The sequence below is a fragment of the Paramisgurnus dabryanus genome, chromosome 10 (genome assembly GCF_030506205.2).
Source record: "Paramisgurnus dabryanus chromosome 10, PD_genome_1.1, whole genome shotgun sequence".
Classification (NCBI taxonomy): Eukaryota; Metazoa; Chordata; class Actinopteri; order Cypriniformes; family Cobitidae; genus Paramisgurnus; species Paramisgurnus dabryanus.
In genome coordinates this window covers 5459696-5486145 of record NC_133346.1, presented here as the reverse complement: position 1 = coordinate 5486145, position 26450 = coordinate 5459696, and the positions used below count along the sequence as shown (strand labels likewise).

The window sequence follows — 26450 nt, the reverse complement described above, 5'->3', positions numbered from 1 at the left end:
TATAGCTTAGTGGTGGAACATTGCTTTAGCAGTGCATAAGGTCATGGGATTGAACTAAGGCAACACACATATTGATAATAATGTAAAATGTACCTTGTACTGCACTGTAAGTTAATTTGAATAAAAGCGTCTGCCTGTGTAAATGTTTATGCAAACAGCAGCCCAAATATATATATCAGAGGCTACATGTGTAAATGTGTATACTAATAAAAACAACATACTGTAAGTACTCAGATGTTTAGTCTTAAATCCATCAGAATCAACATTCCAGTTATAAATGAAACAAGCAAACATGCACATTTACTACTCCGGCACAATGATACTGTTTTATATAAATGTCTTATTTAATTTGAATAGTAACTGAATTTGTCAGGACAGACAAATTATAGAGAAAGCTAATTTTAATGTTGAATTTAATTGGAAATATGAATTATTTTTTGTGCATAAATGACTGTTGGCTAACTGAACATTTCTCACATGAACGTGCAAGACATGACACTGACCTGCATGAAGAGCAACTATTGCATCAGTCTGTCAATCTATTTACATGTGAGTTTGTTTCACACTTTTAATAAAGCTTTGGTGGATTAGATGCCGCATATAGGTGTTAACCGGACCCTCAAGACCCTGCATACATATAGCAATGCATAACAAATATAATTGTCCTTCAGAGTTTACTGTAATTGATTTCTCAGATGGTTCATTTATGTCTTGATCCTGTCAGTATAGGAGAAAATAACCAAGAGATCAAATTAGCAAAGATATTGTTACTGTGTCTAGGATGAATCAGCCCATGTTACATTTCTTCCTAGGATGACCATTTTTATTATTCAGATCAAAATCCAGTTGAGCCTAATATCTGTAAAAATGTATATCTGATTGACTACATGTATAAAATAATAAGCATTAAACATTAATAATAGAAGTAGAAAATGAGTATTTACTGTATGTTCCAAACTGCACATTGTCTGTAGGTCAATTTGTTTTTATCCCTGGCATTAAAGGATCCAAAAAAATGTGTAGTTTCTGTGTAAATGTTATATTTCGAACGAGTTGTCAACCTTTCTGTGAACACCTATTAGACATGCTTGCAGAAAATACACCGAATCTGTAGTTCCACTGGCCTAAACAAAAATTCACAATACCTGAATTATAAAGTTATGAAATTTGGCACACATATATGGCGCTTTTCCATTGCATAGTACCCCACGGTTTAGTTTAGTTTGGGTCGGGTCAGCTCACCTCACTTTGGCGTGGTTAGCTTTTCCATCGAGTTTAGTATCACTTCGGAGTGGGAGGGATTATAGGCGTGTCGTTATATTTACGCTGCCTACTGCTGTGACATCATTCACGTGAGAGCGTTGTTGTACATTCCCATACATTCATTTATTTCTCAGTCTGCCACAAAATTAAAATTGGCCACCACAAATAGATGTTTGCACATCGCGTTTATAATTACCTCTGTCTCACATGACAGTTTCTGTTCAAACACCCGACCCGTGGCGTCAGTCGACGGCGCTCCGCTGAGCCTCATTCAAGTTGCATATAAGCATATATAATGCGGACGTGCACGTCGCGAATGTGCCGCCACAAACTGTAAGTCTGGAAAAAACTGTTATGGTGTCCCGGATTCTCAATCTGCGGATGTTTTTCATCGCTAAAAGGGTGTTTGGAAACTTATAGCAGAACACAGATAACAACATGTTTGCTTGAGACAGCGCAAGCTAGCAGTAAGCTAAAGCTAATATTTACATTATAGCGATGACGTGACGATTCTCTCAGACCAATCAGTGATCTACAGTGTTTTCGCGTCACGTTTGGTATCAGCTCGGGTCGCTTGGAACCCCAACCGAGGTGGTACGAAAAAAAGTATCGGGTACTACGTACTGCACCCAATGGAAAAGCTTCCAAAAGTAAACTGACCCGACCCAAACTAAACTAAACCGTGGGGTACTATGCAATGGAAAAGCGCCATTAGAGGACTGTCTCAGTAGTTACTATACTGTAGCAACAGTGGAGTCTCTAACTCAAACCCTTTAGCGCCACCAACAGTTCAAAATTTCACTTATGTTCATGTTCATAACTGCTGACTCATAAGTCCTAGAAACAAAATTAGAAAAATGTCATCTTCTCGGACCGGAAGCTCGTAATTGATTATAAAGAGCCGCAAGTTCGTCAACGAATTTTTAAGAACGGTTTTGTTTTCTTTGTATCGATCAATTAAAATAAGAATTTCTTCATGACTGAAATTTTTCTTCCCGTTTCTTTCTCCTCCATGTGTGGGATAGATATTTTTAATTAAAAGTGTAATGTTTTGAGTTCGATAATGTTTGCTTTAACATTTTTTTTAACTTTTAGTTTAGACCAGTCAAGAATGATTTTGAAAACACACACCTTTCAGATTATTTCCTGTTTATTTATTATAAGGCTTGTGATTGGGTTAAGAAAAATAGACGTAATTTTTTGCGACAACAATGCGATTACTTTACAGAGAGCTTACGACCTACTAGCTATGTTTCGCCTTAAGAACAAATGGTGCAACCAAATTAAGTACAGATTTAGTTATGAACTAGCTAGTAGTTACTTCTAGTAACTTTTAGCCTCTAGTTTGGACTTTACGTCCCAGTTTAAGTAAGAACTTACGAACGGCTGGTGTAACCCTACCCTAGATTCTTGGCTCATGGCAATTCTAATTAATCTTTACGCCATTTTGAATTTTCCTAAAAACGCCATGTACAGGGTAAAAAAAAAATACAATAAGTATACATACAAGAATACAGTAGTAAAACGTAGAATAATACATCAAGGTTCAATTAACAGAGCATTTCACCCGTAGAAACACTAACCTTTATTGAAAGTGTGTCATATTTGTAGTCGAAATGTAACATACATTTAGAATTTGGTGCCTATTTGACAGAGAAAAGGGGTGTTTGTAGTCTCACTCCCTCAACAAAGATATTGGACTTCCTTCTTTCAATGATGCAAAATGATGATTTTTACATCATTGAAAGAAGGAAGTGCAACACTGAAATCTGTATTTCTCCTGTTTCAGCAGCAACTGAGAAAATAATGCATGACCATTCAAAAACATGACTGGGGTTCTAACGATACAAAGCTTTATGCAAATGGGAGAATTGTCCCTTTAAATGCCAAGAAACAATCTAGAAAAGTTATCAAAAGCTTTATGATACACCAATTTGTTTTTGTATATATATTAAATGGGGAGCCGTGGTGGCTCCCCATTTAAGCACTCGTTACCCGCTTGTTACTTGCAGAACATTTAATAAGTTCTTCTCAAAATGAGCAACAGGAATGTTTTCTGCCATTCTGAATTAAAATGGTATTTGTTTCTGGAGTAATTGTTTTTTATGTCACCACCATGTGCATTTGCACACGTGAACCTAAATACATTTTTCAATTCACACACTTTTTTTTGTTGCAAATGCACTCGCACTGTCGAGCCCTGTGACGTAAAACTTGGAACATATAATACATGTCATGACCTGAGGGTGCATGCACCATTTCTTTACATTGGTCCTGTTATATGAAAAATTGCTATTTTTGCTTATATCTTTGGAAAACTTCAGCTAAAAATCATGATTTTTTCTTTGTTTTAAACTGCTTACCCAAACTCTACTTCATTTCATTTGTGCCCTTGTTCGGCTTGATCCCGGTATTGCTGCTTGCAGTTATATTTAGTCATATTCCTATTTGATTCGTAACAATTTAGAATATGGTAACATGCCAATCAGCTAAACACTTGCAAAAGTTTCCTGAGCCTTCAAACCGGTCTCTCAGTTTGGTGTTTGGTTCACTAGGCTAAACAATCATGGAGAAGACTGCTGATCTAACAGTTCTCCAGAAGACAAGCATTGACATCCTTTATAAGGAGGGTAAGCCACAAACATTCATTGTGAAAGAAGCTGGCTGTTCACAGAGTGCTGTTTCCAAGCATGTTAACAGAAAGTTGAGTGGAATGAAAAGATGCACAACCAGCCGAGAGAACTGCAGTCTTGAGAGGCTTGGAAAGCAAAATGGATTGAAGAATTTACATGAACTTTACAAGAAATAGCTACCAAACACAGACGTGCCAATGAATTTAGCTATAGTTGTCATATTCCTCTTGTTAAGCCACTCCTGAACCACAGACAACATCAGAGGTGTCTTATCTGGGCTAAGCAGAAGAATAACTGGACTGTTGCCCAGTGGTCCAAAGTCCTCTTTTCAGATGTGAGCAGGTGTCACGGAGTGACTTTGATGGGGCGGAACCAAAAGGAGGCAGAGAGAGGTTCCGCCCGGACCCATTGGTAGAAACACTGTCGCTTCCGGGTTTCCCGGGGATCCCCGCAATCATTCAGAACAACATGCAGCTGCGCCGTTGACGTGGCGAACGGTGATTGGGTGAGTCACGCTGGGTAGGGAGTATAAAAGTGAGAGTTGAGAGGATACAGGAAGTGTTCGTTTTGCGTGGAAGGAGATCACTGGGAGTAGTCACGGGCCGAGTCGTTGTGTGAAGAGACCACAGTAGGCGAGTGTTGCAGACCTGTAAACAGGAAACTATCGTTAGAGAGGATAACAGGGTGAATATCCTACCAGTTAAGCTGTTGATGATCAGTTGGATTACTGCTACATGTGGACAACGCCGGGCAGACTGAATCCTTTGTGTTGGCCACGAAGAATTCTCCTGGAGGAGAGAGAGACGGCGTTCAGCGATCCCGGAACAGTGAGTAGCCGCTGTTAAGTGGGCAAGACGGTTGTTATATTAAAGGTGTGTGTGTTGTATCATCTTTTAGCTGCCCCACTGAGAAAGCAGGTGGGCGAGCCGGGAATTGCACGTGGTGATCTGAGACAACGAAAGTGTGAGTAACCCCAGCATTTGTATACGATAATTCGTAATGTATTAAAGGAGTGTGTGTCGTATCATCTTTTAGCGGCCCCACTGAGGAAGCAGGTGGGCGAGCCGGGAAGTGCAAGTGGTGATCTGGATCAACAGGAGTGTGAGTAACCTCAGATTTGTGTGTACGGAAATCCGAATATATTAAAGGAGTGTGTGCTTGTTATCTCGTCGGCCCCACCCAGTGGACCAAGTATGTTCACAGGCGAAGGCCAGCGAAGTATCCAAGCTCGTTGGGGACCTCGTCGGCATCATTAGTAAGATCTTTCTCCCTATTCTTCAGCGCTGGTCTGCGCCCAGGGAAGAGTACAGACCCTATTCATTCACCGGAGTGTGTGCTGTGCAGTGCCTGAGTGATCATCTGACGTGAGTACCCTAAGTTTGCAGTGTGTTGTCGTGTCCTTGACGTCTGTAATCTTCTAGGAAAAGGGCCAGTGTCTGTAGACTCCATTTGGAGTTGTTACGCCGTCATAGGCCCCAAACTCAAAAGACCAATTTTCCGCTGGCTTTGCTTCATACACACTGCTACCATCCTGACTGAGGTATTGGGGGGGGAGAAAAGTAAGAGGTCATTTGGGCACCTGCTGGTGGAAGAACTGTAAGAGGGAAGCGGAGGGCCCGGCGCTGTGGGGGCATTGTGTGCGATTTAAATCTATTCACGCCTGCTATTTCTGTCTAGATCTTCGCCTGCCCTAGGAGAACGGGAAGAGGACGTGTGGACCATTAGGTGAATCCACGGATAGCAAGGTGTCATCGCGACCCCAGCGACTGGAGAGGCCCCGCCCCTGTGTGTGCTGCATTGCATAGGAGTGGTGACGTATGACCCCGGCCTTTGCATCCCCTTGTCCCCCTGGTACCTAGTAACATTACCTGTGACACGATCCAAGCCTTCACTTACCTAGCGCCACTCGTAAAGCCAGACACCCCGAACAGCAATATACCTATTGTGATACGAGCTAAGAGCTACCACTCCCCTAACCGACTCGAAGCCCTGACATCCTGTAAAGTAAGATACTCACCATTGTACAAGTTAAACTTACCTCTCCTAACGCCAAGCCGACTACCTGAGAAAGAAGATACTTACCGTTACGCACACTGAACACACCCTAGTGTGATCTCAAGCCCAGAGACCCTGTAAAGTAAGATACTCACCGTTGTACAAGTTAAACTTACCTCTCCTAACGCCAAGCCGACTACCTGAGAAAGAAGATACTTACCGTTACGCACATTGAACCCACCCAAGTGTGACCCCAAGCCCAGAGGCCTTGTAAAATCAGATATCCATAGTTGGACAAGTTAAACTTACCGCATCTAACGCCAAGCTGAAAACCTGAAAGGGAGGAGACTTACCGTTACGCAAGTTGAACTCACCCCAAGTGACCCCGAGCCCAGTGGCCCTGTAACGTAAGACACTCACCATCATACAAGTTAAGCTTAACTTACCCGACGTCAAGCAGAAAACCTGAAAAGGAAGATCACGTCAGTCCGATCCATCGTCGAAGGGAAAGAAAGCTAACCTAGGGAGTACAGAGTCGATTGGAAATATACGCATTACTTACGTCTGTTTGCTTTACCCTCAGGAGGCACCCAAGGAGCCCCGGGAAGCCTTCCTTTGCAGGAGGTGGGCCGAGGTTGAAGGAGCTTCGCCCGGCCCTTGCCTTGTCCCCTTCCTGGATCCCCTGGAACCAGACTCCTCTTCCTCCAACGCCCCCTGGCCCGTAGTTCCCCTGAGGGAGAGAGAGAGAGAAATTTTAGATTCCCTTTCCCGTTCCCCTTTGCTTTTTTAATTAAATTAAAACTTTAATAACGATTATTTTTCTATTTTGCTTATCTCCTGTTTGCTTGGTCATTGGGGTGCTTTTGGGACCTCCTCGAGGTGGAACTGTTGTAGGAGTTTTGTATTTTATTTGGAAACCAAGGTCCTAGAGTCTGGAGGAAGGGTGAAGAAGCTCATAGGCCAAGTTGCTTGGAGTCCATTGTTATGTTTTCACACATATTATGTTCATGTAAACACAGCTAGTGATGAAAATAATATAAGGTTGGATTTGGTGACTTACTGTACACACCCAACAAAAAAATTGAAAACACAACAAAACTTTTCACAAAATCAGAGAAGATCTTCTTCTAACAGTTAGAGAAATAGATCAAAAGCACAGATCACTGGGCCCTGTGTAAAGTAGCTGTGTTACAAATAGCCATACCACCTGTTAGTTTGTGCCCTGCTTACTTTTTTAAAAGTTGAAATCATTATGCAGCATCAGAGTGGGTGGAGAATGGATTGAGTCAGTCTGATCTAGACATAATATAAATGACAGAACAGTAAGGAGATCAGATCAAACTCTTACCAGGAGGAGACTTTACTCATGGCCTATGACACAGAAGATCATGAGACTCAATACTGCTTTCCTGCCATTAACTCATCATGCATCAAGACAAAACGCTCCACGCATGAATACAATATCATGTATGTGTTTTTCTCATTGCTGTCAGTATGGACTGTGTTTCTGAATCTGCTGGTGATCATCTCCATCTCTCACTTCAAGAAGCTTCACACTCCAACCAACATGCTTATTCTCTCTCTGGCTGTGTCCGACCTGCTCGTAGGACTTATTGTCATGCCCTTGGAGGCGATTAGGTTGATTGAAACATGTTGGTACTTTGGAGAGACTATCTGTAGACTGTTTTTAATAACCATAGGATTGCTCCTTGCTACATCACTGAGTAATTTAGTTTTTATAGCTGTTGACCGTTAAGTGGCTGTGTGTCACCCTATGCTGTACCCACAGAAAATAACAACGACAAGAACAATAATTATGATCTGTGTTTCCTGGTTCGGCTATTCAGCTTATAACATTTTAGCTTCAACTACCTCACAAACAAACTCCACATGTAAAGGAGAATGTATATTTATGCTTACCTTTGACTGGAAAATCATTGACCTGTTTGTGTCTTTCCTGCTTCCTTGTATCATCATTATAACTTTATATTTGAGAATCTTCTATGTCGCACATCATCAAGTAAAAGTTATAAACTCTCTGATGAGGAGTGGAAAACATCTAACAGAAGGTTCAGTGAGGAGGAAATCTGAGAGCAAAGCCGCTCTGACATTAGGAATCATTGTGACGGTTTATCTGTTTTGCTGGATTCCCTATTTTATTTTATCTCTAACACCAATCACAAGCATGACTTCTGTTATAGCCTATTTTATATTATGGATGATGTATATTAATTCAGGTCTGAATCCTCTCATCTATGCTATATTTTACCCCTGGTTTAGAGCATCAGTTAAACACATCCTAAATCTACACAAAATATTTAAGCCAGCATAACTGCTATTGGTCTTGTTCATTATAATAATAATTAAGGTTCTGGATTTAATAGCATTGTTTGAATCGGTCAATGGAGTTCAACACAAGATATTGGAAGATCAAAAAAGAGTGGTTTGTCCTATTACAAATAAACCCATCAGGGCACTCGGTAGCCTCCTGTATTATAGGTCAGTGGTAGCAATACATAAGGTCATGGGATTGAACTAAGACAACACACATACTGATAATAATGTATAATGTACCCTGTTATGCACTGTAAGCTACTTTGGGTTAAAGTGTTTGCCATCTGTGTAAATGTTTAAGGAAACTGCAGGCCAAATATATAAATTATAGGCTACATGTGTAAAGTGTATACTAATAAAAACAACATAAGTACTCAGATTTTTAGCATTAAATCGCACATGACACTGACCTGCATGAAGAGCAACTATTGCATCAGTCTGTCAATCTACTCACATGGGAGTTTGTTTCACACTTTCAATGATGCTTTGGTGAATTAGATGCAGCATAAAGGTGTTAACAGGACCCTCAAGACCCTGCACATGTATTGAATAGCAAAGGATAATAAATATAATTGGCCTACGAGTTTACGGTAAATGATTTCTCAGAGGGTTCATTTTTTCTTGATTCTGTCAGTATGGGAGCAAATAACCAAGAGGTCAAATGAGCAAAGATATTGTTACTGCATCTAGGATAAGTAACCTTTCTTTCTAGGAGACCAATTTTTATTTTTGAGACCAAAATCCAGACTCATTGCTCTCACAAAATTAAAAAAATTATTTTATATCAGGCTGAATAAGCAAATGGCAATAAGCTTTATACATGAAGATAAGTAAAAAACAAGTCATTATGTTCCAGACTGCACATTAGTCCCTTTCTCACATACAGTATTTACTGGTAAATTGCAGTTAATTTACCCTGATATGGAAAACTCTGCTGATCTCTGAGTTAAGCATATGCACAACCATTATAAAAAAGCCATCATCAATGGAGGTCTGATATTACGATTCACCATGACAACAGCATGTGATAAAGAGGTGCTGCTGCAAGTGTGCAGCAACCACACATATATAACATATCAAATATAAGATCATAGAGTTTGATGTTGAATGGAGCATGGGGCACATTCACCAGGGCTCTCAGATTTCAGTCTATCACCTGGCTTTAGCAAGTTGTATGAATGTGACTAAATTAACTATTACTTTGTTCAGAGCAAGCATGGGGGGCAGGCTTAATGATATTAGTTAACCCTGCAACCTCTGACTAAGATCAGACTGACAATGTTGTGTTCCTGAGATATACGCAATGGCAGACATGTTACTCTGTGCGATATGTGACCCGTCATGGAAACCAGGGACACAAGTCGGCAGCACAAGTTTCGAGAAAATGAGAAACAAAGTTTTTTTTTTTCAAAATTTGTGATTTTCATTTTATTGCAGAATCTGTTAGTTGAGATCACGAAGAAGCCTCTCCATGTTTGAGATAGCAGTTTTTGTATATTTAAAAGCGTACATTTTGCGTTTGAAATAGGCTTGTTTTTCCGGAGATTCTAGCGTGCAGCGGGGGGCGTCATTGTCTGTGTGTATATTTACATACTGTATAAGCTTACATGTTACGATTTAAATAGTCTTCAGATTGTATATTATATTGTATTACCAGACATTCATGCGAAATCTGATGTAAACAATCTATATTTCACGGATTATACGCATTTGTGGACAAAAATGGTCATTGGATAATCTGAAACAGACTGGATTCGACTTGTGATCCCCACAAAGGTAAAAAGAGTCATGTTTATTTTTGCATGTTGTCATTTGGTCATAAAATACTATATATGATGCTAGAACATCTCAAAAAGGGTTTTACAGGGGGTATGGCTTAGCTAAATGAGATGTAAATGAGCCCTATTTCTCCTCCAGCTGGAAAGAAGAGTCCCTTTCGTCTCGATTTTCTCGGTTTGAGTATTTCTGAGTTCCTATATTCAAATGGCCACAACTTTTCCAAATCTTATCAGATTTCCATGTGTTACACATCGTTGGAAAGCTTAGAAACTGCACTTTCAGAATCTGTGAATAACTCAAAATGCCCAGATCCGACTTGTGTCCCTACTTTCCGTGACTGGTCACATATTTACATACTGTATAAGCTTTTGTTTTCGCCTCCGCCCCCAAAGGGAACAGCGTGACTACTAAATAAGGATAGTTCACCCAAAAATGAAAATAATGTAATTAATGACTCACCCTTATGTCGTTCTAAACTCGGAAGACCTCCGTTCATCTTCGGAACACAGTTTAAGATGTTTTATCGTTAGATTTAGTCCGAGAGCTTTCTATCCCCTTCATTGAAAATCTATGTATGGTTTCCATGTCCAGAAAGTTAATAAAAACATCATCAAAGTAGTCCATGTGACATCAGTGGGTCAGTAAGATTGTGTTGATGCATCGAAAATACAGTTTGGTCCAAAAATAGCAGAATTACGACTTTATTCAGCATTGTCTTCTCTTCCGGCTCGAGCGTGAAGTCACGTGACTGTAGTGACGCGCTGCCCTGTTCCTCAGACATGTTTGCTAAGTTTTTTTTTTTTTTTCAAACTTATAGCCTGCATCTCCCCAGACTGTAAAGCTTGGGCGCACAAAACAAAAGAAAAATAAAAGAAGCTGGGGCGGAACAAATAACAGTCAGCCGCATCGTACGTCAGCCGCGTCACTGACTTTATGCGGCGCCGCAGTCGTATGACGTCAAAGTACCTCTCGCGGTACTTTGACGTCATCTCTATGTCAGTTCTTGCAGCGCAGCATGAGTCCAAACACACAGAAGTTACACAGATATCGTTGTATTCTTCATATAATTGGCTACATGTTTTGTCTATCAATATTTTCCATGAAGTCATTGGCTGATGGAGGAAAGAGCGAGCCATTGGTAACATCTCTAAAGGATGTCACGTTTTCGAAGGCGCTGTTTGGATGATCTATTATACTACTTCCCTATTTTGAATACAAACTTTGAAGGCGGGTTCATGTGTTTTACGGAGTGTAAGCTCATATACCCTTACATGTTACAATTTAAATAGTCTTCAGATTGTATATTATATTGTATTACCAGACATTCATGCGAAATCTGATGTAAACAATCTATATTTCACGGATTATACGCATTTGTGGAGAAAAATTGTCATTGGATAATCTAAAACAGACTAGATTCGACTTGTGATCCCCACAAAGGTAAAAAGAGTCATGTTTATTTTTGCATGTTGTCATTTGGTCATAAAATACTACATATGATGCTAGAACATCTCAAAACGGCTTTACAGGGGGTATGGCTTAGCTAAATGAGATGTAAATGAGCCCTATTGTCTCCCCCAGCTGGAAAGAAGAGTCCCTTTCGTCTCGATTTTCTCGGTTTGAGTATTTCTGAGTTCCTATATTCAAATGGCCACAACTTCTCCAAATCTTAACAGATTTCCATGTGTTACACATCGTTGGAAAGCTTAGAAACTGCACTTTCAGAATCTGTGAATAACTCAAAATGCCCAGATCCGACTTGTGTCCCTACTTTCCGTGACTGGTCACATATACACACAATGACGCCCCCCGCTGCACGCTAGAATCTCCGGAAAAACAAGCCTATTTCAAACGCAAAATGTACGCTTTTAAATATACAAAAACTGCTATCTCAAACATGGAGAGGCTTCTTCGTGATCTCAACTAACAGATTCTGCAATAAAACGAAAATCACAAATTTTGAAAAAAAAACTTTGTTTCTCATTTTCTCGAAACTTGTGCTGCCGACTTGAGTCCCTGGTTTCCGTGACGGGTCACATATGCACACTCTTAAGGCTGTGCAATTGGGCAAGTAGTTGAATTAGTTGAAAGGGGTGTGTTCAAAAAAATAGCAGTGTGGCATTAAATCACTGAGAAATCAATTTTGTGAAGAAACAGGTGTGAATCAGGTGGCCCCTATTTAAGGATGAAGTCAACACTTGTTGAACATGCATTTGAAAGCTGAGGAAAATGGGTCGTTCAAGACATTGTTCAGAAGAACAGCGTACTTTGATTAAAAAGTTGAATATAGGGGAAAACCTATAAAGAGGTGCAAAAAATGATAGGCTCTTCAGCTAAAATGATCTCCAATGCCTTAAAATGGAGAGCAAAACCAGAGAGACGTGGAAGAAAACGGAAGACAACGATCAAAATGGATAGAAGAATAACCAGAATGGCAAAGGCTCAGCCAATGATCACCTCCAGGATGATCAAAGACAGTCTGGAGTTACCTGTAAGTACTGTGACAGTAAGAAGACGTCTGTGTGAAGCTAATCTATTTTCAAGAATCCCCCACAAATTCCCTCTGTTAAAAAAAAGGCATGTGCAGAAGAGGTTACAATTTGCCAAAGAACACATCAACTGGCCTAAAGAGAAATGGAGGAACATTTTGTGGACTGATGAAAGTAAAATTGTTCTTTTTGGGTCCAAGGGCCACAGGCAGTTTGTGAGACGACCCCCAAACTCTGAATTCAAGCCACAGTACACAGTGAAGACAGTGAAGCATGGAGCATGATATGGGCATGTTTCTCCTACTATGGTGTTGGGCCTATTTATCGCATACCAGGGATCATGGATAAGTTTGCATATGTTAAAATACTTGAAGAGGTCATGTTGCCCTATGCTGAAGAGGACATGCCCTTGAAATGGTTGTTTCAACAAAACAATGATCCAAAACACACTAGTAAACGGGCAAAGTCTTGGTTCCAAACCAACAAAATTAATGTTATGGAGTGGCCAGCCCAATCTCCAGACCTTAATCCAATTGAGAACTTGTGGGGTGATATCAAAAATGCTGTTTCTGAAGCAAAACCAAGAAATGTGAATGAATTATTAAAGAATCATGAAGTGGAATAACAGCTGAGAGGTGCCACAAGTTGGTTGACTCCATGCCACACAGATGTCAAGCAGTTTTAAAAAACTGTGGTCATACAACTAAATATTAGTTTAGTGATTCACAGGATTGTTAAATCCCAGAACAAAAAATGTTTGTACAAAATAGTTTTGAGTTTGTACAGTCAAAGGTAGACACTGCTATTTTTTTGAACACACCCCTTTCAACTAATTGCCCAATTGCACAGCCTTAAGAGCGTGCATATCATGAATGCTGGGTCTTGTTTGTTTTCTGAGAATCTACTGAACCTACTGGTAACTTGTTTGCCACGTAGCAATAAAAAATATATTAAAAACCTTGATTATTCTGGTAAGTCACATTGTACTGCTATTATTTTGAACAAGACTGTATATCTCCTTAGGAGGACACGCCTCTAACAGGAGTGCAGATTATGGGCCCTATCTTGCACCCAGCGCAATTGACTTTGTCAGTGACGCATGTATCATTCGTATTTTGCACCGGCGCACAGCGGGTTTTTCCCTCCACAAACGCACGTCGGCAAACTAGGGAATGAACTTGTTCTCCCTGGGCGGTTCAGTGCAAAAAAAAGGCGTGTTCCGGCGCAAACCATCCCTGATGCTATTTTGCAGTTTCAAAAAACTATTGCGCCTCTGACCAGAAAAAAAAAGTTTAAAGTCAGTGGTGCGTTGCGCGTTGTTCATTATGCTATTTTAAGGGCGCATGCTTGACCGTATAGCGTGCACAACGCGCATACACTTTGCATCTAATCTACACAGATGCAACAGTTATTTTTGCAAATCATAAATTGTTACAATAAAAAATATTAATACACAAGATAAGGGGAATCATAGTGGTGAGCATTGTGGTGATAGTTTTAATTTATTGTGTGGCTGCGTTAAAAAATTCTCATGCAAATAACGATTAAAATATTTTTAAGTTTGTTGTGTGGCTGTATTACGTTTATTTTATGTAAATAATAATTAAAATGTTTTCATAAGAAACCTTAATGTATGTGAACTTGATTTGTAAGAGTACTTTGGGGTTGGACCTTGCTTGCGTTTCTTGGGTCCGATTTCAAAGCCCCCAAACCCTTTCAGCGGTGAGGGTGGACGCAGCGACGTCCTCTGCTGGCGTCAGGTCCTGAGGCAGATCCACCTCCCGTTAGACGGGGTGCCCGATTTATGCTGGCAAGCTTGGGATTCCCCCGTCTCCTGACATCATTTTAGCGCTGGCGCAACGATGGGGATGCCAGCTGATGAGACTGTGGCTATTTCCTCTCACGCCTGTTTAACCGACGCTGATTTGGGCGGATTTCTCCTATCCCCATACAAAACAACTTCTCTGTCTTTGCTGCTCTTACAAGAACGTCTGTCTCTTCGGCTGTGAACCGCTCCTGGCGTACGCCTGGTAAATCCGTCATAATAATAGCAACCCGCCATGGAACTTGCGCCCTTGCGTATAAAGGGAATGTTGGATAGCGTTCTGATTGGTTTATTTGACGTTACGCCCAAACCACACCTATGAATAATGAACCTACTTTAGACCAACCCCTTATTGATTTGCGCCCGGCGCAAGAGTTATTTCTCACGCCGGGAAAATAGCAACAGCGCCCAAGATCCGCCCACAAACTCACTTGTGCGTTGCGCTTCGCACTTGCATTTCAGATCGTTAAAATAGGGCCCAATGTCTTAAATTCTAAACTTTGAATTAGGGAGTTCATCTGTTTATTTTCCATAATTCCGCTCAAAGTTGTCCATCAGGATGTACAGACAGCAGGTTTGCAGCACCTCTAAGTACAGCACTTTTGTAACAAGTGGATTTGGCTCATCGTTCTGAGAAAGTGCGGTGTGAACCAATTATCCAGCTATACAGTGCGTTGTGATTTGCCAAATACCTTAATTACAGTACATAAACAAAAAATTCCTGATATTCCATTTACAGATATCATTTTGATTAATGGTATTGACATTGTTTTCATTTTATTATCATTATAGATTGGAGGCTTGTAACACTGTGTAAAACTCCTATTATTTATTATCTAAGATTCAATTACTAGAAGTTGCTTGCGTTTTAAAATGAAACTGTTTTAAGTAACAAGACAGTGACAAAAATAACATACCTGTAAGGTTGGAATTGTGACTTACTGTGCACACACAACCCAGAAATGTACAAATTTGGAGGGGTTCATCTTCTGACAGTAAAAGATAAAAACCAAAGCACAGATTTCTCGGCCCTGTGTAAAGTAGCTGTGTTACACATAACCCTGTGTTAGTTTGTGCCCTGCCTCACACCTAAATATTTTTTTAAGGTTTTAATCATTATGCAGCATCAGAGTGGGTGGTGAATGGGTTGAGTCAGTCTGATTTTGACAATTTATAAATGAAAAAACAGTAAGGAGATCAGATCAAACTCCTATCAGGAAGAGACTTTCCTCATGGCCTATGAGACAGAAGATCATGAGACTCAATACTGCTTTCCTGCCATTAACTCATCATGCATCAAGACAAAACGCTCCACACATGAATACAATATCATGTATGTGTTTTTTTCATTGCTGTCAGTATGGACTGTGTTTCTGAATCTGCTGGTGATCATCTCCATCTCTCACTTCAAGAAGCTTCACACTCCAACCAACATGCTCATTCTCTCTCTGGCTATGGCCGACCTGCTCGTAGGACTTATTGTCATGCCCTTGGAGGCGATTAGGTTGATTGAAACATGTTGGTACTTTGGAGACACTATCTGTGGACTGTTTTTATTAATCATGGGTTTGCTCACCTGTACATCTCTGAGTAATTTAGTTTTAATAGCTGTTGACCGTTATGTGGCTGTGTGTCACCCTTTAGTGTACCCACAGAAAATAACAACGACAAGAACAATAATTATTATCTGTGTTTGCTGGTTCTGCTCTTCAGCATATAACTTTTCAATTGTTATACCTACATCACAAAGAAAATATACATGTTATGGAGAATGTACATATATGGTTACTTTTGTCTGGAAAATTACTGACTTGTTCCTGTCTTTCCTGTTTCCTTGTACCTTTATTATAACTTTATATTTGAGAATCTTCTATGTCGCACATCATCAAGTGAAAGTTATAAACTCTCTGATGAGGAGTGGAAAACATCTAACAGAAGGTTCAGTGAGGAGGAAATCTGAGAGCAAAGCCGCTCTGACATTAGGAATCATTGTGACGGTTTATCTGTTTTGCTGGATTCCTTTATTTAGTTTATCTCTAACACCAAACACAAGCATGACTTTTGTTGTAGCCTATTTTATGTTATGGATGGTGTATGTTAATTCAGCTCTGAATCCTCTCATCTATGCTATATTTTACCCCTGGTTTAGAACGTCAGTTAAACACATCCTAAATCTATCCAAAATATTTAAGGCAGCATAACTTCTGATTGTCTTGTAGTAATAATTACGTTTCTGGGTTTTATTAGCATTGTTTGAATCGGTTAATGTGGTTCAACACAAGATATTACGCTTACATTTGGCAGGGCTTAAAAGTGGTTTGCCATATTACAAATAAACCCATCAGGGTACTCGATAGGCTCACTGGTAGAGCATTGCTTTAGCAGTGCATAAGGTCATGGGAACTATGGGAACTACTGATCTAAGGTAACACACATACTGATAATAATGGATAATGTACCTTGTACTGTAAGTTGCTTTGAATAAAAGTGTCTGCCATCTGTGTAAATGTTTATTGAAACTGCAGGCCAAATAAATTAATTATAGGCTGCATGTGTAGATGTGTATACTAATAAAAACAACATAAGTACTCAGATGTTTAGTTTTAAATCCATCAGAATCATACACACGTGCGACTCAGGCACAATGATACTGTTAAATAAAAAAAGTCTTATTTAGTTTGATTTGTAACTGATTTTATAAGGACAGATGTATCAATAAGAAAAAGCTGATTTTAATGTTGAATTTATTTGGAAATATAAATTATTTTGATGTGCATAATTGACTGTTGGCTAACTACGGTAAACATTTCTCACATGAACATGCAAGACATGACACTGACCAGCATGAAGAGCAACTACTGTATTGCATCAGTTTGTCAATCTACTTTTAATGATGCTTTGGTGGATTATTTTTGGATGCAGCATATAGGTGTTAACAGCATGGGTTAAAGTGGGATTTGTTATGTTAACACCACATTTTGAGCAAAAAGCAGAGATAATTCAATTTTTGTGACGGACTTTTCATAGAGTTCCCATTCAGAGAGATCTTTAAAACAAACACGGACATGCAGCAGCTTGCCATAGGGCAGTACTTCCGGGTTAAAAAGTTGCGGAAGGGCGGTATTGGGGAAAGACGGAAAAACTCGTCATTGGCGGGGAAGCGTTTTCTCTTGATTGACGGCATTAACATTAAGAATAGACAATTAGTCTTTACTGTATGTTCCAGACTGCAGATCGTCTGTAGGTCAACAAATTGCTTCTCCCTAGCATGAAAGGATCCAAAAAAATGTGTAGTTTCTGTTTAAATGTTATATTTAAAATGAGTTGTCAAACCTTTCTGTGAACATCTATGATACATGCTTGTAGAAAATACACTGAATCTGTGTTTTTACTGGCCTAAAGCAGACAACATTCACAATATCTGATTTATAAAGTTATGAAATTTGGCACACATATAGAGGACTGTCTCAGTAGTTACTATACTGTAGCAACAGTGGAGTCTCCAACTCAAACCCTTTTAGTGCCACCAACAGTTCAAAATTTCACTTATGTTCTTGCTCATAACTACTGACTTGTAAATCATGGAAAGAAAATTATTTAATCATCTGGATCCTTGGCTCATGGGGATACTAATCAAGCTTTCCGCCATTTTTTTCTAAAAACCCAAACTCCTAGAGTGTTTTTCCGATTTTCATGACTGTTGGTATGTGCTGTACAGGGTAAAAAATACAATAAGTATACATACAATAATACAGTAGAAAAACATAGAATCAATGTTCAATTAAAAACCAAGAAAAAAATCTAGAGACACCCCAGAAAAGTTATCAAAAGCTTTTCGATAGGCCAATCCGTGTCTTGTTTATCCGGTGGCGAGCATGCTGGATTGGAAATTAGGCTTTATCTTTGCAAAACTTTTGTGTATTGACATGAAACTTGGTATATGTCACTACATTCATGACCTGAGGGTACATGCATCATTCCGTCTCAACGTCACCTAGTGGTGTGGAGATATAAAAAATTGGCTATTTTTGCTGAAAACATAAGACTAAAATCATGAGAGTGGTCTTGATAGATCCCCTGACCCGTGCTCAAACAATACTAAGGGGTTTTTGGTCTGTCACACTGGGCATCGTCCATTTTTTATTTGGCATTAAGTTCAGTAAATGACGAATCACTACGAATCTTGCTATTGTTCATCAGCGACATGTTCTTAGAGCATCTGCAAACCTTTAGACCGGCGCCACCCAGTGGTCAGGAGATGTAAAGAAATTCATGAAAATGCTTTTAGTATTTGATTAAATTGCCATACTGTCATAAGGCTTCACACTGTTGATTCTTTGTCTCATGCTGAGTACGATGGTACTAAATATGTCATAGTCAAATCTACTTCCTGTCCACCATTTTGAATCTTATTATAAACCTACATTCTCAAACTCCTCCTAGAAGTTTTTTATTGGCTTAAATCTATAGCAGGGCCAACGTCAGTCCTGGAGTGCTGATGTCCTGCAGGTTTTAGCTTCCACCCTCATAACATCTCGCCTACCTGTAGTTTTCAGGTGACTCTTTAGACCTTGACTACTTCAGATGTGCTTGATTAGAGCTGGAGCTAAACTCTGCAGGACATCGGCACTACAGGACTGACGTTGCCTACACCTGACCAGAGACACTCGATTTTTGATAGACCAATCCTTTCTTGTATATCGCAACGTCATATTTGATGGCGAGCATGCCCGAAATTGATTTGAGGCTGTATCTTTGCAAAACATCACAGCTACGGCTGTAATAATGGTTCCCTGGTGGAGGGAACGAGACGGCGTTGCCGATGACAACAGTAGTGGTTTTATCATCTACTTTGATCGATATATGAAATTGCGGAAATGGAATTTCCATGTGAATTGGTGTCGAAGCCTTACAGTTCTACATGTCAAGCCACTTTCTTATGCTTTACGCCATGGCCATCCCTGTGTAAAGTAGCTGTGTTACAAATAACCATACCACCTGTTAGTTTGTGCCCCAATCATTATGCAACATAAGAGTGGGTGGTAAATGGGTTGAGTCAGTCTGATTCAGACACTTTATAAATAAAAGAACAGTAAGGACATCAGATCAAACTCTTAACAAGAGAAGACTTTACTCATGGCCTATGAGACAGAAGATCCTGAGACTCAATACTGCTTTCCTGACATTAACTCATCATGCATCAAGACAAAACGCTCCACACATGAATACAATATCATGTATGTGTTTTTTTCATTGCTGTCAGTATGGACTGTGTTTCTGAATCTGCTGGTGATCATCTCCATCTCTCACTTCAAGAAGCTTCACACTCCAACCAACATGCTCATTCTCTCTCTGGCTGTGGCCGACCTACTCGTAGGACTTATTGTCACACCCTTGGAAGCGATTAGATTTATTGAAACATGTTGGTACTTTGGAGACACTATGTGTAGACTGTTTTTAATAATCATGGGATTGCTCCTCAATACATCTCTGAGTAATTTAGTTTTAATAGCTGTTGACCGTTATGTGGCTGTGTGTCACCCTTTGCTGTACCCACAGAAAATAACAATGACTAGAACAATAATTATTATCTGTGTTTCCTGGTTCTGCTCTTCAGCTTATAACATTTCAATTGTTATTACTACCTCACAAAGTAAATACACATGTTATGGAGAATGTACATTTATGGTTATTTTTGTCTGGAAAATTATTGAGATGATCCTGTCTTTTCTGTTTCCTTGTACCGTCATTATAACTTTATATTTGAGAATCTTCTATGTTGCACATCATCAAGTGAAAGTTATAAACTCTCTGATGAGGAGTGGAAAACATCTAACAGAAGGTTCAGTGAGGAGGAAATCTGAGAGCAAAGCCGCTCTGACATTAGGAATCATTGTGACGGTTTATCTGTTTTGCTGGATTCCCTTTTTTATTTTATCTCTTACACCAATCACAAGCATGACTTCTGCTATAGCCTATTTTATGTTATGGATGTTGTATATTAATTCAGGTGTGAATCCTCTCATCTATGCTATATTTTACCCCTGGTTTAGAACGTCAGTTAAACACATCCTAAATTTATCCAAAATATGTAAACCAGCATAACTGCTATTGGTCTTGTGCATTATAATAATAATTGAGGCTCTGTATTTACTAGCTTTTTTGATCAGTAAAAATAGTGGTTTGCCATATTACTAATAAACCCATAAGGGTGCTTAAGCTCCTGTGTAGCTCAGCGGTAGAACATTAGCAATGCATAAGGTCATAGGTTTGAACTAAGGGAACACAGATACTAATCAATAATGTAACTTTTTACTGCACTGTAAGTTGCTTTGGATAAAAGCTTCTGCCAACTGTGTGAATGTTTACAGTATGAAAACTACAGGCCAAATATATAAATTATAGGCTGCATGTGTAAAGCTGTATACTAATAAAAACAACTTAAAAAGTTAAAGCTTATTGCCTTATGCATGTTGTGAGCCTGATATAAAATGTATTTCTTTATTTGAGAGCAATTAAGCTTGATTTTGGTCTCGATAAAAAATATTTGCCTCCTAGAAAGAAAGGTATTTTGGGCTGATTTATCTCGTAACAATATATTTGCTCATTTGACCTCTTGGATACTGACAGGATCAAGAAAAAATGAACCATTTGAAAATTCAATTACAGTATACTCTGAAGGCCAATTATATTTGTTATGCATTGCTGTTCAAAATGTCTGCAGGGTCTTGAGGGTCCTGTTAACACCTATATGCTGCATCTAGTCCACCAAAGCTTCTTTAAAAGTGTGAAACAAACTCACATGTAAATAGATTGACAGACTGATGCAATAGTTGCTCTTCATGTAGGTCAGTGTCATGTCTTGCAAGTTCATGTGAGAAATGTTCAGTTAGCCAACAGTCAATTATGCATTAAAATATTTCATATTTCAATTAAATTCAACAATAAAATCAGCTTTATCTTATTGAGACACCTGTCCTTACAAATTCGGTTACTAAAAAGCTAAATAAGACATTTTATAGAACAGCATTTTTGTGCCTGAGTAGCAGGTGTGAATGTTTGATTGTTTCACTGCAATTTATAACTGACTAAAAATCGCAGTACTTAAACATGAAGATAACAAGTAGGAAACGAGTTATTATGTTCCAGACTGGACATTGTCTTTAAGTTAGCACATTTTTATTTCTGGCATAAAAAGTTAAAAAAATCTGTATTTTCTGTTTACATGTTTCATTTAGAACAAGCTGTCGACACATGCAGATTCATGTGCAGAACATACACTTAGGCATGGTCCGGTGTGAGATTTTGGTGCTATGATAACCTTAAGCAAAAATACCACAGTTTCACAGTTTTGCGGTATTGCCATTGCAAAACTAAAAATAAAGCTTTTAAATTATTATTTTATTAAAAAAAAAAATATATATAGTAATGTATATTAAATAATCAAATGGAATGTATGTTATCAGCAAACAAATCAATTACAATCTAACTAGTGATTGCATTTACTAGATGCTAACCTATGATCAGCAAAGGGAAAGTCAATTTAAAAAACATCTACTGTATATTTTGCTGATATGCTCTAATATTGTCACGTGAAGGCAGGCAAGACAAGGTACCAAACCAAAAGCAGCTTAAAGTTTATTAAAAGTCTAAAAGGCTGCATAAAAGAAGAGCATGAAATAAGAACAGGAACTGTAGCAGGAACTAGTGACAAGAAACAATACTCGTCAAAGGACCCCTAAAACACAAGGGCAATATACACATAAGTTAACAAGGAAATGATACACACCTGGGAAATAATCATCACGATGATCAATGAACGAAAAAACTACAAAGAACTACAAACATAACAGGCAGAGAAATGACTTTACAATAAAGGTACAGGACGGGGGAGACACAAGACAGGACTTTGACAAAGCCCCCCTTAAGAGCAGCTTCCAGACACTCCCAATGAAAAACAACAAGACACAAGAGTCCAGGTGGGTGGAGGAACGGAGGGCCTGAAATCCAGGGAGGTGCCGGTAGATCAGGAAGCCATGGAGGCGCCGGCAGATCAGGAAGCCATGGAGGCGCCGGCAGAGCAGAAGGCCAGGGAGGTAGTGGCAGACCCGCCAGACCAGGAAGCCTGGGCAGACCAGGAATAATGGACGGAGCCAGCAGACCAGGAAGCCTGGACAGAGCCGGCAAACCAGGAACCCAAGGCAGAGCAGGCAGACCAGGAAGGCAAGGTCAAAGCCGACAGACCAGGAAGCCTGGGCAGACCAGGAATCATGGATGGAGCCGGCAGACAAGGTAGACTGGACAGAGCCGGCAAACCAGGAAGCCAAGGCAGAGCAGGCAGACCAGGAAGGCAAGGTTGGAGCCGACAGACCAGGAAGGCAGATCTTAACCGGCAGATACAGGAACCAGGCCCAAACTTGAAACCACAGTGGCGCTGGTGGTGACAGGAACCTTGGTAGAGAGACAGAGGAGAGAAGGGCCATCTAGGCTGAGTTAGAGAGACAGTGGGATTCAAGAACAGTTACTTTAGAGGCGACAAGGAGCTTAGCTCTTTCACCGCCAGCGTTTTAAAAAAAAGTTGCCAGCCAGAGCCAGCGTTTTTCATGATTTTCACCAAAGTTTAATGCCTTTCAGAAAATGTTCTTCTTTATGATGTCTAAGTAACTCAGGCACGGCCATCCTGACAAGGGTAGAGAGTCTAGGTCTAGGAAGTTCTGAGGTGACCACATTGGCTGACCCTTTGGTCATGACAGGAAGTTCAGGGGATACAGATTCATACTCTGTGGCCGTGACATGAAACATATGAGAATCAGGTACATCTTCTGTAGAAACAGAAGAACAGAATGTAGCTCACACACACCACAGCGCTGTTGCCACCAAAGGCAGTGCAAAGGATATGGCACATACCTCAGATGCCACAGGGACCACAGAACTAAAAATCGCCCGGTCATGATATTTACCATAGACATTGGCAAGGCGGCCATCTTTGGAAACTGGCTTTGTTGTCGTGGCCATCTTGTGAAGTGGCACTAGTCTGGCGGCCATCTTGGGAACAGGTTAAGGCGTGGCGGCCAACTTGGGAACAGGTTCAGCCATGGTGGTTATCCTCAGTGTTGGACAGGAAGGCATCTGATGCCTACTGCCCCACTCAAAAAAAAACAAAAAAAACGGTCGAGCTTCCTCTTCAGCTTTGCCCACAGTGAAGAGCGATCCACTCAACGCCAAAGCCATCTCTACAAACTCCACGAAACTCCCTTGAGGAACATATGGCATGAGTAAATTGCAGAGTGGTGGATTTAAACTGACACGATAGAAAGTAATGACAGACAGGAAAATCTGTGTCATGGGCAAGGCCCAAAAAGTCCTGAGTGTGGAACTTAAGGGAGCAGCAGCCTGGGCGGAGTATTAGGAGTCTCATGGCTGGAGACCAAAAAGCTGCTGGACCCATGTTTGGTTGAGTATTCTGTCATGAGGAGGCAGGCAAGACAAGGCAGTCCAAAAGCAGCTTAAAGTGTATTTAAAGTCCAAAAGGGTGCATGAAACAAGAGTACAACTCAGGAACCTAAACAGGAACTAGTGACATGAAACAATACTTGACAAATTAACAACTGGAACACAATGACAATATATACACATGGGTTACCAACAAAATGAAACACACCTGGGAAACAATCAACAAGATGACCAATGAACAATGAAATACAAACATGACAGTTGACATGACTTCAAAAAAGGTACAGGAAAGGGTAGACACAAGACATGACTGTGACAGATATGATGTGTTTTGTTGTAAATTGAGTCTGTTGTAGTATCTTATGCCTAGAATTAGTCAAGGAGGTTGCATGATTTTGTAGTTTATAACTACCTATTCTGAAAGTTTGATCAATTGTACATGAGGACATGTGGAACAAATACATATAAAGGATATTCTACTTATTATCAAAGTATTCATCAGTAATACAAAAAATGTTAATCATTGTATTGCAGGGCTATTTTAATATGTCCCCCTAAACTTTTATCTTACGCTCCTAAAATTTTCAGTCAGGGGCTGGAGTGCTCCTAGTAAAAAAGTTTGGAACCCTGTCTGTACTGTATGTATGTATCGATCAATGCTGTATAACCAAAGCTGAAAGTACATGAAACTACATCTAAATTTGCTCTTTTGCAGCACCTCGCTCTTCTGAAAAAAAAAGTTTTTGAAAGAATTGGCTGATTTTTTTTTCAGAAAGCATAAAATTAATCACATAGGAAATAAAAAACACGTCATTGTGTATCAGAAGAGTGGGTGGGAAGTCTGACCCTAGAAACTACATAAAGGACTAAAACCAGACAGAAACAAATTCCAAACAGAAGAACTCATGGCCTATGAGACAGAAGATCATGAGACTCAATACTGCTTTCCTGCCATTAACTCATCATGCATTAAGACAAAACGCTCCACATTTGAATACAATATCATGTATGTGTTTTTTTCATTGCTGTCAGCATTTACTGTTTTTCTGAATCTGCTGGTGATCATCTCCATCTCTCACTTCAAGAAGCTTCACACTCCAACCAACATGCTCATTCTCTCTCTGGCTGTGGCCGACCTGCTTATAGGACTTATTGTCATGCCCTTGGAGGCCATCAAACTGATTGAGACGTGTTGGTACTTTGGAGACATTTTTTGTGGAGTGTATTCAGTATTCATTGGACTGCTCCTCTCAGCATCGCTGAGTCATTTAATTTTAATCGCTGTTGATCGATATGTGGCTGTCTGTCACCCTTTACATTACCCACAGAAAATAACTACCGCTAAATCCATATTGAGCATCTGTATCTGCTGGTTTTGTGCTACAGCTTATAATATTGTCCCTGTGAGCAGCAGTTTACAATCTGACTTAAACAAAATGAATGTGTGTTATGGAGTGTGCACTTTTACAGTTAGCTATGCATGGAGAGTCACTGATCTGATCATGTCCCTGCTGTTTCCTTGTACTGTAATCATAACTTTATATATGAGGATTTTCTATGTCGTACATCAGCAAGTGAAAGTTATAAACTCTCTGTTAAAGGGTGGAAAACATGTAATGAAAGGTTCACTGAAGAGAAAAACTGAGAGCAAAGCAGCTCTGACATTAGGACTTATTGTCATGGTTTATCTGCTTTGCTGGATTCCGTTCTTCATTTTAGTTCCAATAGAAAACACAGAAATTATTTTTACCACAACAGTTCTATTATGGATTGTATATTTAAACTCTGCTGTAAATCCTATAATCTATGCTTTATTTTACCCCTGGTTTAAAATGTCAGTTAAACACATCATAACTCTTAAAATATTTCAACCAGCATCATCTCACATGGACATTTTTACAGATTATTAATCATAATTTTTGTAGGGAGGAGGGTTGGTTTTAGTTTTAGTTGAATTTTATGATAAATAAGGTACCCATTAAGCCCATGTACCCTTTTAGGGCCACTTTTAATTATGACGTCAAATTATTAAAAGAGAAAATGATCTTTTATCCTGTTAATTATTTTGAGCAATCCAGTAATTTGGTACTTCCCTGACATTTTTGTTGCATGCCAATCACATGTCGTCAATCTTGAGTTAGCCCTATTTACTGTATGTGTACACTCTCTCAGTAGACCTCACGCAATGAAACCCAAAAACTTTGGTGTATCAGGAGCCTTCAGAAATGAACACATTTCTGCAATTTTCAGTCATATGTTTTAATCTTTTGTATATGTATTAATATTATGTCAAATAAGAGATACAGGTTTTGTTTTTATTGTGTATGAACAAATAGTAATCATTTTATATAATTTCCTTTAAATGGAAAGATAAGTTTTAACAGCTTGCACACAAAGCTAATCTAAAGGTCAAACCATAAGCCTGACTGAAAGATAAACTGCTAAAGAATTAAGCATGAGAACTACAAACACTAAATGTTTGCTGATTTATTTTACATTCATTTACGAATAAATACACCTAAATTAATTTATATAACAGATTATATTCATAAATTTGTTTTTTAAAGATTTTTCTTAACTGGTAGAGTGCCACAAAACACATGCAAACTATACCAAACACAAGCTACAGTAAAACCATGAATGAATAATAAACTATTTCTTAATTATTATCTTAAATAG

General features: G+C 39.4%; 3 protein-coding genes across 3 annotated transcripts; all 3 read left to right on the top strand.

Annotated features, from left to right (window-relative positions):
- Positions 1–15550: 15550 nt before the first annotated feature.
- On the top strand, positions 15551–16519 carry LOC135746810 (trace amine-associated receptor 13c-like). Its single transcript, XM_065265514.2, has one exon. It carries the CDS (start codon positions 15551–15553, stop codon positions 16517–16519), a length of 969 nt encoding a protein of 322 aa, XP_065121586.2.
- Positions 16520–19454: 2935 nt separating this feature from the next.
- On the top strand, positions 19455–20423 carry LOC135739044 (trace amine-associated receptor 13c-like). The gene has a single exon (XM_065257304.2). It carries the CDS (start codon positions 19455–19457, stop codon positions 20421–20423), a length of 969 nt encoding a protein of 322 aa, XP_065113376.1.
- A 4214-nt stretch (positions 20424–24637) lies between these two features.
- On the top strand, positions 24638–25681 carry LOC135739054 (trace amine-associated receptor 13c-like). The gene has a single exon (XM_065257314.1). The coding sequence runs from the start codon at positions 24677–24679 to the stop codon at positions 25679–25681; it is 1005 nt and encodes a 334-aa protein (XP_065113386.1). The 5' UTR covers positions 24638–24676.
- The last annotated feature ends 769 nt before the right edge of the window (positions 25682–26450 follow it).

Excerpts from the sequence above, each read along its gene's own strand:
- LOC135746810 (XM_065265514.2), top strand. The coding sequence starts at position 15,551 with ATGGCCTATGAGACAGAAGATCATGAGACTCAATACTGCTTTCCTGCC.
- LOC135739044 (XM_065257304.2), top strand. The coding sequence starts at position 19,455 with ATGGCCTATGAGACAGAAGATCCTGAGACTCAATACTGCTTTCCTGAC.
- LOC135739054 (XM_065257314.1), top strand. The coding sequence starts at position 24,677 with ATGGCCTATGAGACAGAAGATCATGAGACTCAATACTGCTTTCCTGCC.